The sequence below is a fragment of the Callospermophilus lateralis genome, chromosome 5 (assembly GCF_048772815.1).
Source record: "Callospermophilus lateralis isolate mCalLat2 chromosome 5, mCalLat2.hap1, whole genome shotgun sequence".
Lineage (NCBI taxonomy): Eukaryota > Metazoa > Chordata > Mammalia > Rodentia > Sciuridae > Callospermophilus > Callospermophilus lateralis.
This window is the reverse complement of record NC_135309.1, coordinates 97,236,607-97,256,169: the sequence shown is the minus strand read 5'-3', so window position 1 is coordinate 97,256,169 and position 19,563 is coordinate 97,236,607. Positions and strand designations below refer to the sequence as shown.

The 19,563-nt window shown below is 31.6% G+C and overlaps 1 protein-coding gene across 2 annotated transcripts in view; it reads left to right on the top strand.

The window, feature by feature from the left end:
- The window catches only part of Rasa1 (RAS p21 protein activator 1), a 107,218-nt gene that overhangs the window by 60,082 nt on the left and 27,573 nt on the right, over positions 1 to 19,563 (top strand). For both annotated transcript variants that reach the window (XM_076857052.2, XM_076857051.2), the window contains exons 7-11: positions 661 to 713; positions 3,413 to 3,563; positions 7,758 to 7,836; positions 15,535 to 15,655; positions 16,612 to 16,768. In XM_076857052.2, coding sequence (XP_076713167.1) covers positions 661 to 713; positions 3,413 to 3,563; positions 7,758 to 7,836; positions 15,535 to 15,655; positions 16,612 to 16,768 — 561 coding nt within the window. The remainder of the gene's footprint in view (positions 1 to 660; positions 714 to 3,412; positions 3,564 to 7,757; positions 7,837 to 15,534; positions 15,656 to 16,611; positions 16,769 to 19,563) is intronic.

Below are 19,563 nucleotides of genomic sequence, written 5' to 3'. Positions count from 1 at the left end.
CCATTTATAATAATTTCTAGAGGCTTAATTTCGGAATATAAAATACTTTACCAATCTAGTTTGATAATCTATTAACTCACCTAAAATTAGGAACACTGTGTCCTTTTCTTTTAGTACTTAATGTTGGTATTCACTTGTTATCATCATTCAATCTTATTTACTGGCTTTCACTAAAGTATGCATCAACATTTTCATTTTATTGGGAGAGAGAGATTATTAAATTACAGGTAAATTTATTATGAGAGAAATATAAGAAAAATTAATACATTAAGTATTTTTTCTGGAGCAGTTCTAGGGTGGGCTCTACCTGTACTAACCCTTTTTTCCCCTCTGCCCCCCAAAAGAAAAAAGAGCTAACTATGATGTAAGCAATTAACAGACATTATGAAGATTAAAATCATTGCTATTTTTATTATTGGTAATTAATATGGAAATTGTAGTTTGTACTTGGTAGTTCCTAGTTTTTCCATATTTTGTTGAAATTAAGCATAATATGTTTACAAAATGTAACAGTGTATTAGAACTGAAATAATTTGATCAATTGTGTTGCATTTATTTCACATTTCTGTTTGAATTGTGATTATGTTGATTTAGTTTTGAACAACTGATAGCAACCAAAAGGACTTTTGATTTATATATTTAATTTGTTCTCTTTTTAAGATGGTTCCATGGGAAGATTTCCAAACAAGAAGCTTATAATTTACTAATGACAGGTACTTTTATATTCACTTGCCTTTTTAAAGTCTGTATTTTAAAAGAATAAAAAAGTGAACCAACCAATTTTCATGCATTGTATATGCCTTTAGCATTCAATTAATGTTTATGCATATTATAATTTCTTGCCCAGTGCTGAGAAGCTTGTATTTTGTTTGTTTCTAGTTGAAACACATGTGGTGTCTAATTCCATAAAGTGTGTTATTCTTTTACCCTAGCCTCTGTCTCTTTACCCTTCCCCTGATGTGACACATGTTGATAATTGTTGTTTTCTGTTTTTAGAAGTGTTCTGTGTTTATATGTATCTCCCTTTCTTACCCTTATGCATACACACACTTGTAAGAACAAGTAAAATACTTTTTTCCATATTAGTGTATATATTGGGAGAGCATTCAAAATCTATAGATATAAATTTTTATTATTTTTAATGGCTGTAAGTTTTCTATTCTATGAATACCATAATTTGTCAGGCCCCAATAGAGGAGTGGTATGTTGGCACTCTTTTTTTCATTCATCTACAGCAAACATTCTTGTATTTATTCTTATACTTTCATGGAATTATATAATTGAGTCTTACTTAAAATATATTAATTTTAACATATCTCAAAACTCCTGTGGATGTAAGAAAACACAAAGACTGACTTTGTATTGTCGGTTTATTATTTAAAATAAAAACTATCCTATCATTTTTATTCTTACTAAGTATTAAAGGCTGAATTAATTTAACTACCAAATGTTTCTTCAGTAAACCATCTTATAAAGATTACAAGACATATTTAATCCATAATATATAATTTAGAAGTTTTAGTTCTTTAAGATTTGCTTGATAGTTTCTGTATTTGGTACAATAGATTTTCTTATTGATGATTAAGGGTGATATTATTAAACATTATTAAGATTAATTATTAAAGGTTATTAAAGATGTGATCCGAATTGTTTTAAAATGCAATAAGGTAATACATTTTAAGTTAATACTTAATCTTTTGAAAGATTTGAGGCAATATTTGAGGGGTTTATATAGTTAACCTATATTAAGTAAGTTCAAAACATAAATTAAAGAACATGATAATACCGTGTGGTAGTAATTAAGAGCAAACACCAAACCATAATGACATGCTGTCTCTACTTTCAAGGTGGTACCAGAAAGGTATATTTTAGTATATTTATGTTTATATTTGGAACTTGCATCACTGAATACTTGGGGTACCCCTTCTTGTTTTACATGTTAATATGAAAACTTAATATCTTACATTAATTTGTATTTTTTGAGTCGTGCTATTTTGAGAATCTGGTGGAATTTTCTTCCTTGAAAACTGGACTTAGAACTTGCATGTACAATTTTGTAATTTCTATCTCACATTCTTAAAGAAACAGAGTATCCTGGTTTCTTGTCACCAAGATTTATTGTATCCAATTAGAAGTACTTTCATTTTAGCCTGTATTAAATTCCAGTCAGTTTCTTGCAACTTTTATGTTTACTTTGTATTTAGTCCTTTAAGATTCAGTTTAAGGAGGTTTACTTTTTACTTCTTTGTATTGAACATGAAGTTACTTGATCATGGTTAGATTAGAACTATTAATAATTTACACAGAATTATATCTGATACTCTAAATGTTCCTTATGTTTTCTTAAAAATAAGTCCTAATCTTTTTCATGTTATTAGGTCTGAAACAGACAAAAGGCAAAAGCATCTCAGTATTAGGAGTCATTGCCACTTGAAGATGTGAAAAGTCTAAAATTGACTTGAAGATACTTGATGTATGATAATTTGCTTCCATGTGTATTTTTAGGATCATATTAAATAAAATGTAGTACATGAGTATTGATTTTTGATAATTACTCATTTCAGTTGTTTTGAATCTATTTTTGAATCTATTTTTTTTTTTTTTTTGCCATTCTTCTATTATAGTCTTTTTTTTGTGTGTGGTACTGATGAAATAGCCTTTACTTTTTAATTTTAAACACCGATTAAGTATAGACTATTCAAATGCAAAATTGGTTTTCTTTTTAGAATGTTTTTATTAAGGGGATTTACAAACAGTGTAGCAGTTTTAGTCACTATCCCCACATTTCTGGTTAGGTAGTTCTTTCTAAGTTATGCCAATTACAGACATTATTGACCAGAAGTTACTGCTGCAGAATTTCTATTCTGCATTTTTATGAAATAAAGCTTTTAACAAATATCTGGGATATAGTAGCCAGTCACCATGGGTGTTTGTGAAGCATAAATCAGGAAATACAAAAAGATTGTCTTAAAAAACAAGTTCCTGCTGGGCTCAGTGGCCCACACCTGTAAATCCCCGTGAATCAAGAGACTGAGTGAGGCATGAGGGTCACAGGTTTGAGGCCAGTTTCAGCATCTTAGCAGACCCTGTCTCAAAATAAAAAATAAAAAGGACTGGAGTATTACTCAGTGGTAAAACAACCCTGGGTTCAATCCCCAGGACCAAAAAAGAAAGAATCCTGAAAGAAAGAAAGAAAGAAAGAAAGAAAGAAAGAAAGAAAGAAAGAGGGGTAGAGGGTGAGGTGGAGGAGGGGGAAGAAAGAAGGAAAGAAAGAATAAAAGAATTAATTTTCTGGTGAAAATTTGAAATTTTGCATATGGTTATGACTTTGTACTTTATAATTATACTACTTAACATCTTTTCTTTTTTATTTGATAATTAGGAAATAAAACTAACAGCTTAATTTTTACAGTTGGCCAAGTCTGCAGTTTTCTTGTGAGGCCCTCAGATAATACTCCTGGTGATTATTCACTTTATTTTCGGACCAATGAAAATATTCAGCGATTTAAAATATGTCCAACACCAAACAATCAGTTTATGATGGGAGGCCGATATTATAACAGGTAAATCTTGAGAAATGTTTAGTTATCTTTTACTTTTGGTAAAAATAGTTACAATATTGAAAACAAATTATATTCAAAATTAAGTTCCTGACTTTTTTACTATAATTTAGTAATAGTCATATCCAAGAATATTTTACATAGTGTTAAAATAATAACTTATTTCCTTCCAAAATATCTTGTGACTTAAAAAAAATTATACACAAGCTTTTTGTAACAAATTTGCTAAATCTATATACTATCTGCATGAAGAGTAAAACATCTAATTTAAGGAAAAGAAAATCTAGTACATTCTTTTATCAATGAGCCATTTTAATAGCAAAAAAGAAAATAAAGGTTCCTCAAGAGTTACCTGAGATTTATACATATGTTAGTACGTAATTGCGCTGTTCTCCAGTCAGTAGTTTTTATATATCATGATTGGTTCTGACTTCTCACCTTCAGAGTAAACTCTTGTCCTGAAACTCAGAATGAATTTTAGTTGCTTGATTATGGAAGTAAAATAATAGAGGAAACCATATGATAGCATGTCAGTATTTTTTTCTGCAAAAGAAAAAGTCACCTCTTCATTACTGAATGAAATATTTTCTCATATTCTAGAGTAGACCATCATTTTGCTCCTTTGGAGGCTGGTGTAATCTTATTTTAAAGAACTGACATTTACGTGATTAATACCTTCATACCACTCTATATTTCTCCTTCCCAATTGGAATTTTTCTTATTTTCAGCTTGACCTTTTAAGTAGATGCAGATCTAGCAGCTGGTTTATCTGGAAAACAAAACAAAAAATTCCAGTGGCAGATTCTTCTGGTTGCCTACCAGAGGGTCAGTGGGCAGTTCTAAAACATCAAATGAAAGATAGTTCAAGGTAGTTGGACCCTTTTGCATACCTTATATATAAGCTGTGTTTGAATACATTCTACATTGCAATCTGGGTTCTAGACATCCTCACTGAAAATCCAGGTGGCTGCAATTTGAGCTCTTTATAAATTAATTTTTCCTATTGTCTAGTTTTCTAGAGATTTGGAACAATATAAAATCAAAAATTGAAAATAAATATTCTTAACTGAATAAATGTTCAAATTAAGATTTGCTTAGGATTAAATAATTTCATAAGTTTTATTTTTTGTAAGTTTGGTTATTGATAAATATCCATAGGTCATTGACAGACGTTATTTTAGTTATTAACAAATGTCTATGTTCTGCAACAATGGGAATTCTTATTACTCACTGAAGATAGTCTGTAAAACCTATAAAGGTAGTCTTTGTTGATAAAGACCATAATGGAATAAGAAAAGACTTTGAAGTATATTTCTTTCTCAACTGTTATAGAATTATTAGTCTGTCTGCAAAATGAGGACTTTTTTAAAGTTAAATACATGGTAATTCAGGAGCCTGACTCTTCCCCCAAATCCTTGACTTTCATTTCCTATAAAATTCAGGTGTCTTATAGGTTCTAGTTTTATTTTTTTTTTTAAAGGAAGGCCAAAATTGTAACTCTGATGAGGGGAAAAAGGCAGTTTTTATAGTTGTCTTAGAATTACATATTCCATTTCAGCATTAATGTCAGAAACAATTTCTAGGAAGATACATCTTCATGGTTAACATTGTTTAGAAATAAATGTGTAAAACTCAAGATTATTCAGGAAGTCTGACACAGCCATGCTCTGCTATAGTGTCTCCCCATTAACTATTTGTGCATTAACCTTGTAATTAAGAGAATAGCAGTTATGTCTATTTCTTTTATTGAGACATAACTCTGATGTTCCTATATTCAAAAGTTTAGAAAATAGGGGAGGAATTTAGCAAATTTAATTTAGTAAACACTTTATTAGATAATCTGTTGTGAAATACACTGCATAGATGCTATACATACACATTAAAGAAAAAGATACCATTTCTGAATTATTAGTGCTCAGGTCTTTTAGGAAAGATGGTAGGAATATAGACTGATAAATTGAGAAGATGTACAAATACGCACAAGAGTCAGAATAGAGTATTTCAGGTAATGGTAAGAGGGAAAAGAAAGGATTTTCATCAGACCTTGAAGATTTTTAACATTTATCTAGGTTTCAACAAGAGTGGCACATAGTTTTATGTATTAAGTACTTAACTGAAATTACAGGATATAATGTCTTTAAAAACTCACATTTATTTCACCAATAAGTTTATACTGAACACTCTTAGATGTAAGTCTGCCTGACTTCATAGCTATAGAACTCTTATGAAATGTCTAAGAAATTTTAGTTTTTGCTATCTCCCCTCACTGCTTTTTAAGGTGCATCTGGGTATGAAGTGGAGTACTTTTTTTTTTTTTTTTAAATCTTGTAAGCCTAGTTTTTTGGTGAAAAGTTATTATGTGCTACACACTTTAAAATTGCTCCTGTATATTCTGAACTATATACGTTATTACAGAGTTCACGAGCTATATTCCTTCAGCTCATGGAAAGTATTATATTATAACACAGAGTGGCACATAAGATTGATTGCATTTGATAGTTACTGACCAGAAACCTTTGATATTTACTAATTTTTATAGATTTGATGTTTTTTACTGTATATAACACAATTGTCTTTGTGATAGTATCTAGCTATTTTCAGTTATATTTGGTGATTTTTTTTCTTTTAAACGTTTTTGGATTTATGGGGAACTGCATTTTTCCTTTAAAAATTTATAACCAGCTGAGTGCAGTGGTATATGCCTGTAATCCCAGCAACTAAAGAGGCTGAGGCAGAAGAATCACAAGTTTGAGGCCAGCCTCAGCAACTTATGGATGCCCTAAGCAACTTAGTGAAACTCTATCTCAAAATGAAAAACAAAAAGAACTGGGAATGTAGCCCAGTGGCAAAAGGACCCTGGGTTTAATCCCCAGTACTATATATGATAATACCTTTTTACTTGTCTCATTTTTAACCTCACCCCCTTTGCCTTGTGTTGAATACTGCCTCTGATATTTAGTTAATCTTCACTTATAATTTTTTTTTATTAGTTTTCAAGTTTTGCTTTTGAACATTATTTACTTTTGGTTTAAATTAATTTTGTAGTATAGGAAAGATATATTTGGAGCCATATATACACACATACATATATATTCCAGTTGTGACATATACATATGTATTCCATGTATCAATAGGAAATATAATGGAAAAAAAAAATCAAGGGGTAGGTTAAACCAGACTTATTTGGAAAAATGTTTCTTAGCTCCCTTAAAAATACCCATTCCTTTATTATATTAAAGGAAGGTTTAAAATTCAAGGATTTAAATATTCAGGGTAATAAAGTGTTCTAGTGATAATAGAGAAGCACTTATATTTATTTATTTGGTTATTTATTTTTTTATTTAGAGAGATTTTTAATATTTATTTTTTAGTTTTCGGTGGACACAACATCGTTATTTTATTTTTATGTGGTACTGAGGATCGAACCCAGCGCCCTGCGCATGCCAGACGAGCGCGCTACCGCTTGAGCCACATCCCCAAACCCAAGAAGCATTTTATATATTAAAAAACTCATTATGGCAAGCTAAATTTTGTGTTAAAATACATTATACCATTTTATTTTTAGTTTTGTTTCATTTGTAATATTTCCCAAATATTTAGAACAGTTGATAATACTTTTTCTATCAGAATCATCAGTAAGCCTTTCTTGGTCTGGTGCTAATCATACAGGTAAAATTAGTTATTCACTCTTATTTTTTCCTTTCTTTCCCTTTCTTCTCCTCTACTTTCACCTACTATTCATTTATGACCACTGCATCTGATGGGAAAGCATAATATATAAATATTTCCACGATAAAAATTGTTAGTTTATCTGAACTCTACTTCCTAAATAAATGCCATTTTTTCCCCTGTCAGTTCTTAATACTCAATATGTTTTAAGTACTCTGGTATAAAACAAAAAATATGGTTGTTTAATCATTTCCTGATGGTGGCTCTTAGTATATTGTTGACTTGACTGTTCACTTGATGTAAATAGGAAATTAGAATCTCTGGCTCTCTTCTTTTGACCTGTGAACCTATGTTAGAAACATTCTTCTTTTTCTAAAATAATGTAAGATCATTTATTCTATTAATATATCCAAGTTACATGCTTTGAAAGAAACTTGTGAATAGATGATCCTTGGTAACAGGATTTAGTTGTATTTTAAAAGATTTAGATGTTTTGTGAAACCAATTATGTTATTTTTATTTTAACAGCATTGGGGATATCATAGATCATTATAGAAAAGAACAGATTGTTGAAGGATATTATCTTAAGGAACCGGTACCAATGCAGGTCAGTGTTATTTTTCTTTTTTCATTAATTAGCATTGTATTTTAAAATGCATTTTGGTGATACGTTATGCAAACATTCATTCAATTAAAACTAAACAAGATTTAGTTTACTGCGATTCTTTCAAAAAATGAATCCTAAGAGAATTTCTTAGTTTTTATCTGTGTTGATTCTAGATAATTAGGAAGTCCTTGGTGGCTTTTTGAGAATAGAAATGTGATGGGGACAGAAGCCAAGAAGCATGGGATTAAGGAGTGAGTTATTAGAGGCAAAAGTGGAGGTAGCATGGATGAATCACAACCAGAAATATCTAGGTAAGCTCAGTAGGAAAGGAAATGAAACACACAACGCACACACACAATGATAAAAGAGAACTAGTGCCCAGAGGGGATTCAGTTTTTTATTTCTTTGACTATAATATTATCGTCAGAGAGTTTGAGTATATCTGTATACTCTTCGTAAACTAAGACTATGGTAAAGAGGAAAGTGATAGTGATGAGGGGGGAGGGGCGGATATGTAGTGGCAGTACCTGTTGTACAAGGCCCAAGAGAAGGTTTGAGCGAGTAAAATCCAAAACTAAAGAGGAGTGATTAGCCTCAAATTAGCCTGTTAAATCTTGGTTGCTCAATTCACAGGGTGATTAACCTCTACTTTAACTCATACTTTCAGAAATATGATAGGGAAAAGGTTAGAAAAAAAGTGCTTTACAGAGTAATTTAAGAATTTCCAGTGTATAAAATACAGGTATTGATAACTCAGAGATTAAAAAGAATTATGTAAGAGGTTTGGGTATACAGCTAAATTGTTCATTAATTTGGAATGTCTCTGATTTTCCAGTTTTTGTCTCCTGCCAGCAAGTTAATTTCAGATGGTTGTTATCTACAATTTGTTGTAGTTACTAAGTGAGAAATCATTATTTTGAAGCTGAGCATAAATTCAAGAATCATCATAATCTTGTCACATTTTAATACATCTTCCTTCATTTTCTCATGTTTTTCTAGTAGAATATAAGGTCATGATAATGATTTTTCCCCCTTTGAATTGTTTTTCCTTATTCCTCAAATAGTACTTGATACCATTAAATAATTCATAAGTGTTAGTTGAATGAATGACTATGTTCTCTAGAATGAAGCAACCACTTTTTCTACCTGAATGTTACTAAATTTTTTTATTATTATTTTTTAACTAAGTGTTTTAAATCTATTTGCACTCCTTCCTATCTTCATGTCAGTCTCTATCTAAATGCTGCTAGTTTAAAATCAATCTTAAGTTTCACTTCCTTCTTGAAAACTTTCTAATAACTAGTCAACACAGATGCATCACTTTTTTTTGGTAGTTCTGGTTGAGCTTGGCTGCTTGCACTAAGTTTATGTAAAACAGACTTAAAAAAAAACCATACAGTATGGTATATGCTTTCTAGAAACAGGGCTAAGGCCTTTTATTAGGGATCAGAAGTGCTTTTGTCTTCAGATGACAGATTCTGCCATACAGAATTTTATGAATAGAATTAAGAATATTGAAAAGTAACAGATGTATGTTAGAATCTGTTACATTTCAATATTCTTAATTCTAGTTCATATTGACTGGTTGAGTTTAGTGATGATTTAAATTTCTTTCATAAGTCTATAAATTATATCTGCCCACACATTAAATAATAAAAATTTTCATCCTAAATTTTTGCTTGTAGTTTTCTAACATTTTATAGTTAGAAAAATAAGTAGTATGTGGCATCGAACACTTTTAATACATGTTCTAAGGTTGTTTTAAGAATTACTTGAAATAAAGTACCTCACTCTTATTTGTCTTGTTTTATAACTGAATAAGCTTCAAATTGCTGCCCTTTGCAGAATGTCTATAAGTATAGAATAACTAGAAAATAACTTATTGCTTATTATAAAGCAATTTGATTGCTATATGGGCACTATTAAATACTATCTGTAGTCTATTATTTTGGTCCTGAAGTAAAAGTAGGTTACAACAGAAGTTGGGGAATCAAATACTCACTTAGACTTTTAATAGGATTCTCACTATTAGAGAACATAAAGGCAGTAATATCCTTTTGCTGATGAACAAACTGATTAGTAAAATCAGCTCACTTATCCTAATGTAACCCTGCATTCCCAGGCTCAAGCTAAGATGGTGGAATGGAAACAGCAGAGTTCTGAACTAATGCTTCTTGAGACAGGCTCTAGAAAAAAAGAGTGAGCCTTTTGAGATAACACTTCACAATAAAAGTAACTAACATTATTGAGCACCATATTCTAAGCACAGGTTTTTATACATGTTAATTCTTTTAATTATTTCACAATTTGTTGAGGTTTACACTGTGACTATTTTACAAATAGAGAAACTTAGACCAAAGAGGTTAAGTTAATTACTTAAGGCATTAAAGTCATCTTGACTCCTCTCTTTCTTTTCTGTACTCTGTATCCAACCTGTCAGGAGTTTCCTGCTAACTGTGCTTCAAAATATATCTAGAATGTGAACAACACCAGAAACTGACTTCATCCCACTGTGTCTACCTTTGTCCCCTTATACCACACAAAAGACCGAGGGATCATTTAAAATGTGAGTCAGATCATGTCACTCCACTGCTTAACACTTGCAGATGTTCTACATGTCAGTTAAGAGTTAAAGCCAAAGTCCCTACTGTGGCATACAGGGCTCTACAGTGGTGTTTCATTAGTTCTCTTACACTCATCTCCTTCTACTATCCTTGTCTGTCACTCTTTTACATACATACTTGCTTCAAGTGCTATTTGTTTTTTAAATGTCATACTTTTTCCTTTCTTAGGATATTGTCACTAGTTTTTCACTCTGCCCAAAATTATTTTCTTTCAGAAATCCAATTGCTTAACTCTTGTCTTTCAAGTTTTTGCTAAAAAATTAGCTTCATATTGAGAATTATTTAGATACCTAGATGTGTCACTGCAGCTTACTCTATCTTGTAAAGCATTTATCATCTTTCCCTGGTTAGAATATAAGTTCCATGAAGATGGACATTTTTGATTTGTTCACTGTTGTATCTCAAAAACTAGAACAGAGCTAAACACAGTGGCAAATGCCTATAATTCCCTGGCTGAGGCAGAAAATCACAAATTTGTCAGCCTTTGAAATTTAGTGAATCCATGTTTCAAAAGATAAAAGGACTGGAAAATATCTCAGTAGTAAAGCACCCCAGGTTCAATCCCAGTACCACAAAACAAACAAATAGATGAGCAAAAAAAAAAAAAAAAAAAACTTGAAAAGGCACCTGACAATCAACAAACATTTATTATATTGAATTATTAAATGGAGTTTTCCTAGCCATTAAGTGACAAAGGCAAGATTTGTTATTTAAGTCTGGCTTCAGGAGCGTGCCATATTTCTATGCAAAGACTTGTTTCAGTGGCTGTCAGACTCTCACTAATCAGACTATCTTCTGTGCTTTGGGAGATATATGTCAGATTTGTGATCTCCCTCTCTAGAACTATGTAGCGAGTGGGCTGAGATAAGGAACACATAGAGAAACCTTCCCTTCGATCTTCCACTGGTTTTTCCAGAGCTTGGAAAGCAAAGTTGTGTTCTTCCCCATAGTGTCTTATATTTTATTAGAATGTTTTAGCATTTGTGGGGTTAAAATAACACAACTTACCTTAATTTAATTTTTAAGACATAAACAGATTATCTTGAAATCAGGTATTTAGACCCAAATATTAATGTAGTATGTCTTAATGACAAATATGACCTATTCTACAGCTAAAACAGTCTTATCACCACTGAAATAAAGATTGATAAGTATAAATTTGTATTACCAGGAAAGTGGTCATCATGATTTACCGTTTTGTTCTTTGTAACCTCTTAAATTTTTATATTCATAAGTATCTTTACACATAATTTATACAGGTAAAAGTAAAGAAATAATATCAAAACAATTTGATTCCTACCTCCACACTTTTTTTTAAAAAATTAATACATTATAGTTATACATGATTGGGGGTTCATTTTGACATTCATAAATGCATTAGCATAATTTGCTTCATTGCTATGTACATGTACAAATATATCACAATGAATTCCAATTTTATGTGAAGTACAATATACCAATTAAAAAATGAATTAATAGAAGGGAGACCAATAGAGGAGAGGAAGGGGTCCAAGGGGTGGGAGGAGGGAAAGAAAGCAGGTAGTACTGGCAATTGAAATGGACCAAAACAACTTTTTTAGAAAATGTGATTAAAAACTCAAGTTTAGCAATTTTTTTTGTTCTGTATTTCCTTGTTTCTATAGGTTTACATTCCTGAAATAGACAAGTCTTTTGAATGCAGCTAATTGCTCTTTAGCTCCTTTATGTGTACTTGAAACATATCCAACTTTAAAAAAAATTTTTTTTTGTAGTTGTAGATGGACAGAATGCCTTTATTTTGTTTATTTTTATGTGATGTTAAGGTTTAAATCCAGTGCTAGGCAAGCACTCTGCCACTGAGCTATAGCCCTACCCTGGAACATACCCATTTTATATTGGTAATTCTAGATTTCTACTAAGTCCTGCTTATAATTACCGTGACTCTTGAACTTTTACCATAAAAATGCAATACTAGTAGCAGATTTTAAATACATTGCTACTGGGTTCTCCTAGCTTATGGTGCTTTCTTGTACTTGTATCATCAAATGTAATGCTTTTTAAATTTTTTTAAATTCTAATTTGTTATATATGACAGCGGAATGCATTACAATTATATAACACATATAGAGCAAAATTTTTCAAGTCTCTGGTTGTATACAAAGTATATTCACACCATTCTTGTCTTCATATATATACTTACGGTAATGATTTTCATCTCATTCCACCATTGTTTCTATACCCCTTGCCCCCTTCCTTCTCCTCCCTCTCCTTTGCCCTTTCTAGAGTTCATCTAATTTTCCCATTCTCCTCCTCCTAACCCCACTATGAATCAGCCTCCTTATATCAGAGAAAACATTTGGCATTTGGTTTTTGGGATTGGCTAACTTCACTTAGCATTATTTTCTCCAACTCCATCCATTTACCTGCAAATGCCATGATTTTATTCTCTTTTATTGCTCAGTAATATTCCTTTGTGTATATATACCACATTTTCTTTATCCATTCATCTACTGAAGGGCATCTAGGTTGGTTCTATAGTTTAGCTATTTGTGAGTTGTGTTGCAATAAATATTGATGTGGCTGTGTCCCTGCAGTATGCTGTTTTTAAGTCCTTTGGGTAGAGACCGAAGAGAGGGACAGCTGGGTCAAATGGTGGTTCCATTCCCAGTTTTCCGAGGGGCCTCCATACTGCTTTCCATATTGGCTGCAGCATTTTGCAGTCCCACCAGCAATGTATGAGTGTGCCTTTTCCCCCAAATTCCTTGCTAACACTTATTGTTGTCTGTATTCTTAATAGCTGCTGTTCTGACTGGAGTGAGATGAAATCTTAAGAGTAGTTTTGATTTGCCAAATGCAGTGCTTTTGAAAACATTAAAGGCTCATAATTTTGTTGGAGAGTATAGTCTTATTTGTTCCATAAGTGTAAGATAATTGTATTTAGGTTTATAAATACCAAATTAGATTGACTATTCCAGTAAATTAAACTTCTACATCAGCTGTTTTCCTTCAATAACCTTTTTTTTTTTTCTGCAAAGTGCCTTCCATATCTTTCTACTTAAAATTTATGTTAAAAATCTCTGCACAAAAATTTCAAGATTCACTCTCATTTTGTTTAGCAAAACAGGATAATCCGGGTTATCCCAAAATATTGTGTGATAATGTCTTTTCTGTTAAATTGCTAACTAGATGATAACATTGTATTTCCTTTTTCCCCTTAGAAATAATATGGCTCGCTTATTGGTTTTTTTAAGTCTCAGAAAAGTGATTAAGTATATTATCATAGTCGTAAGATTTTGATCATCAAAATCAATTTGCCATCACAGTAGAGTCCAGTGTGGACCTGTTTCTTTAAATTCATCATGTTATTTTGATAAATGGTAAACATTTAATCTGTCAATCTTTTCTCTTTATCAGTGCAGATAATTAAGAGTTATGAATTTTTAACTTTCTTCCATGAAAGCTAATAAAAAGACAACAAAGGTGGCCTTTTATCTTTTTTCAAGAGATGCTGCAATATTTGGCAACATAGTAAAAAAATAAAAGAATGATGCAATAGAGCTGATTATTTTAGTATTGCATCATTTCCTAAGCCAGAGGTTGGTAGAGTATTTCTGTGAAGGGCCAGATAGTAAATATTTTAGGTTTTGTGAACATTTAATCTGTCACAACTGCTAAACTGCATTTGTAGTTGAAAGCAACCACATATAATATGTGAAAGAATGATCACAGCTGTGTTCCAGTAAAACTTTATGTACAAAAACAGGTGGTGGGATGGATTTAGCATGCATGCTATAATTGGCCACCTCTGCTCTAGGTAATTCATGCTTCTATTTTCTTACTATTTTAGTATATTTTTTAGCATACTTGGGAATAACTGTTGAGTAATAATGAAATAAAGGATGATGAAACAATAAAATGTCTCAAAATGTGGGATAAAGAAGATTATGAAAATCCCAGAATGCATCTTAGATTTATAAAAGGATTGAATGGACTCACAAAGTCTCTTAAGACTAAAATTTATAAAATATAATTTTCTTGCAAATATAAGAACTGGTTGAAAAAGGAATCAAAACACTAAAATTGAGTTAACAGGACCCCAATCAATAGTAAAATTGAAGATTGATTTATTCTGGGAAGATCTTGATTGAAAGCACTCTTTTCTTTACATTCTAACTTAATTCTTGGTGTTATTTGGACATTTTAGTGATTAATATCAGCTGTGCTATAATGTGATACATGCATTCCTATGTATCAGCTATGCTATAATGTGATATATGCAAAATCAAGCAATAAGAACCACAGGGCTTGTGGGGAAGGAAAGTGAAGTTAGAAGTCTAACACTTCTCACTTCATCAGTGACACATCAAAAGACAGGGTTCCTAATAAAAATGTGGCATAACTTTATACATTCTAAATGATTAAGAAAATATATAAATATTATAATAAATATGACACTTTCGCTTGATAAAAACTTGAAGTTTATGTGTGGAAATGGGGTGTTGAAACATGAGAAAATTTTGAAGTGGTAGAATGAGAATTATCTGAAGTGTAACACCAGGCGTGGATAGATAGATGGGTGAGACAGACATATTACACAGTAGTGAACTATGAGAATTGTTAGGTATCTGAGATGGGGGGTGTGTTTTGTTCAGGTGTTTAAAGTTCAGCTGGGTTCAGTTTTCTATGTTCACTTAATTTTTTTTTTTTTACTTGTACATAAGCAAACAATAATTTGCTTTATGTTTCAGATTGGCTACTAATTTACCAGTTATGTAGGACAAATTTATATTTATAAAACATAATTTGCTATAAAATAACAAATTGAAAGTAGTGTTTGAAATGGCTTATTTGTCTTCCATGAGATATGTTCTTAAGAAATGGTATGGAAAATTTCTGGGAAAGTTGTCCATGTTCTTGAGAAATAATAAGGAAATCTTTCTGAGAATTTCTTTGGAAAATAAAGAATCTTATCTGTTAGGTACATTTGGATTTTAGTATTAAAACCCTTTCTCTGTTTTTTAATTGTTGATTTGGTATATTTTTTCCTTATTTAGATTAAGAATTCATGAAATAATTTAAATATTTTTAAACTCAGGATCAAGAACAAGTACTCAATGATACAGTAGATGGCAAGGAAATCTATAATACAATACGTCGCAAAACAAAGGATGCCTTTTATAAAAATATTGTTAAGAAAGGTTATCTTCTGAAAAAGGGTAAGTGAACTTTTAGAATAAAGATCCAATTTAATATTTTACTATTAATCCATTTGATAGAGAAATTGCAAATATCAGACATAAAACTTAATTGTAATTTAGTAAGTTGACATCCTTTAAGCCCAAGTATATGTATATTGTCCATATTTCCAAGTAGGGATTTAGAAAACAGCCTATGTATTTCCAAGAATGTTCTTAAATTCTCAGGTAGTTCCAAGTGTTTCTTTGCTCCTTGTCTCCATGCCTTATTATTATTATTTTTTTTTGTAAGCAAAGAAAAACTACTTGCACACTCATGGTATTGGGGTTTTTATTTTTGACATTAGGATGATTTGAGGAAATGGAGTTGTGTTTTAATTGGAAGAATTCTTTCCTTAAGACTAGAATAAAGTATTATGCCCAAATAAGAATTTTGAACATTTTATCACAGTGAAATCTCTGAAGATATAGTTAAAATATCTTTGTCATTTGTTCTTTGACTCATTAAAATAAGCAGTATAACAGAAGGCACTTTTAAAAAGAAGTTACAGTGGGCTGGAGTTTTGGCTCAGTGGTAGAGTGCTTGCCTAGAATGCATGAGGCACTGGGTTTATCCTCAGCACCACATAAAAATAAATAAATAAAGGTACCGTGTTCATCTACAACTAAAAAAGTATTTTAAAAACAAAAAGAAGTCTCAGAAATTTTCTCATTCAAGAATTGGTGTAGGGGCTGGAGTTTTAGCTCAGTGGTAGACCACTTACCTAGTATGTGAGAGACACTGGGTTTGATCATCAGCAGTGCATTAAAAATAAATAGATAAAATAAAGGTGTTGTGGCCCCCTCCCTCCAAAAAGGATTGGTGTATTATTTAAGTTTTATAATAAAAATTGAAATGTGTTTAATAATCATCAGCTTTTTATTATGTGATTTTACAATTCATGCTTGGCTAAAGGAAAACAATTATTTTTTAACAGGCAAAGGAAAACGTTGGAAAAATTTATATTTTATCTTAGAGGGCAGTGATGCCCAACTTATTTATTTTGAAAGTGAAAAACGAGCTACAAAACCAAAAGGATTAATAGATCTCAGTGTTTGTTCTGTGTATGTTGTTCATGATAGTCTCTTTGGCAGGTAAGACTGGTTCTCTATTTTGCTTTTGTAATTATTTTAATAAAATAATAGGTATATTGACATCATTTTAAAGCATAACAAAAATGCTTTTCAGAACATAAAATCATCTAAAAATTTTAGATTTACTTTGTAGAGTAATTTTTGTTTTCTTTGTTTATTTTAGACTAACTTGTATTTAAAATTCTACTCCACTATATTAGGCAGAAATCTTTTCTTTTTAAAGCATTAAATCAAATTTATTTACCCATGTTAAATATAGAAATCATCAAAAGATAATTAGAAAATAATTTATTATCATCAAAAATAGTTAATAAAATATTCTTTTTTAAAAAATTATTTATTCTTAATCTTTTGACATTTGTAGTAGTACTTGATCCGTCTATAACCTGTTTTCTCTCTGCCTCTGTTAATAATCCTTTGAATGACTTAATTTGGGTCTTTTCACCCATTCTCTAATTTTATCACATTCTCTTTTAACTCAGTGCATCTGGTTATGCTAGGTATACTCAATTCTGCTTTTAACTGTAGGCATTTCCCCAAGGAACTCAATTAAAAAAAAAAAAGCTATAATTGTTTCAGTACAAAAAAAATTTCAGATTTGAATTTTCTTACATTGATTTCAACGTTTTTGATTTTAAGTCAAATATGAATTTATAAGCTAAATACCAAGCATTACAAGACAAATCCATCTTGTAATTATATTTAGATTTTTGCTTAAGATTAATGGCTTTACCTTTCACCATAAGCTTTATCAATACTTCGTGCTAGAGTCTTTGTAGAGGTGCTCATCACTTTTATTACCCATTGAAGTATTTTGTAAGTTCTAGCTGCCTGCAGTGGTCTCAGACTATGAATGGACTATGATAGCAGGCAGGCCGTAGTGTGGGATTTGGTTTTGCCTTTTTGCTGCCCTGGTCTTGGTAGACTATGGGCTCTGGATGTGACCCATCTTGTAGGAGCTGTAGACTGTCCTATCTATCCCTTCCCTAGCCCTAGGAAGCACAACATGGAGAGAGTCATTACATGGGGGAAGAAGTGTAAGTTGTTGCTTTGGAGTCTGGCTGACAGAACCCATTGTGTCTGACCATAGTGACTGTGGACAAGATATCAGGGCCCCACCCTGGTCCCAAGCTGAGGGTTATAGACAAGAGGACTGTATTATAGTTTTTTACCACACATCTTCTCCCCCCCGATGCTGAACAATACACTAACTTGAATTTGTAACAAATTTGGGTTTGGGGCACCATCTAGTGTTGAAAATAGTGGCCTTGACTGCAGGGTCAGAAAACATAGTAAACAGTTTACCTAGACTTTCTGGAAGCACAGACACAAATTAAAACCACATTGTAAAGACTGGAGTAAATTTCTAATCCGTCAATGTGAGATACTGTCAAATATTAAAAAGCATCCATTGAAAGGGAACCAGGACCTAATCTTGTAGAGAAAAAATGTGCCAGAAATCAACCACATAGCAACTAGCATGTTAACTTTATGACACAAAATTCAAAAAGAGTTGTTTTAAGAAACTCAATGAAATTTAGGAAAGCACAGTAACAATTTAGTAATTTGCCAGTTTTTTTGGCAGGGATGGGATGAGATGGGGGGATGGTGGTGCTGGGGATTAAACCCAGCACTTTCTATTCCTGAGCTGTACATACTCCAGTCCCATTAGAGAAGTTTAATAGGGAGATTGTAGTCATTTTTAAGAATCAGACTGATATCCTGTAGTTGAAAATACAATAAATTAAATGGAAGATGCAACAGAAGACATCAATAGGAGAAATGATCAAACAGAAGAAAGCAGCAGTGAGCTCTAAAGCTATTTAAAAAATATAGTCAGAGAAGAAAAAAAGAGAAATGAAGAAAAGCTTACAGAAACTATGGGACAGTATTAAAAGAACAAGGATTTGGGTTATTAGGGTTCAAGAGGGACTTGATTGCAAAGAGAGAATAACAGAGAACTTCACAAACTTAGAGAAGTACACAAATACAAGGAAAAGGAAGGTCAGAGGTCATCAATCTTAAATTCATTAACTCTTACCCCAAGACATTCTAACCAAACTCTCATGAGAGAATTCTGAAAGCAAGAGAAAAGGAATAAATTATGCATAATGATGTATCAGTTTACCTGAAAATTAATTTGTCAGCAGAAATCAAGTGGAATGGGAAGAGAGATTTAAAAAAAAACCTGCCAAACAGAATATTGTACCCAGCAAAGCTGTCCTTCTGAAATGAGAGATAGACATTCCCAAATGAAAGCTAATTTATCAGCACTAGACTAGTCCTATAGGAAATACTAAAGGGAGTTCTTCAAACTGAAAAGAGATGCTGAATAAGAATAAAACATCAGAAGGTATAAAACTTACTGGTAGGATTAATTATACTGAGAAATTCAGAACATGCTAATATGGCAAAAAAGGCACATAAATCGTGATGTCTTTAATCAAGACTAAAAAACAAAACAATTATAAATAATAACTACCTTAGTATGTTCAGAGATAGACAATATGAAAAGATGTGAAATGGGACATCAAAAATTCAAAATCTGAGGAGGATAAAGGGCAAGAGTAGATTTTTTATTACTATTTTTAATCTATGCGTTTGTTTTCCTAACTTTACAAAGTTAGGTGATTGTCAGTTAAAAAGTTTGTTATAATCAAAAGATATTTTATTGTAAGCCTCCTAGTAATCAAGTAAAAACCTATAATAGACACATGAAAACTAAGAACCAAAAAAAGGCTGGGGTCGTGGCTCAGTGGTAGAGCACTTGCTTCACATGTGTGAGGCACTGGGTT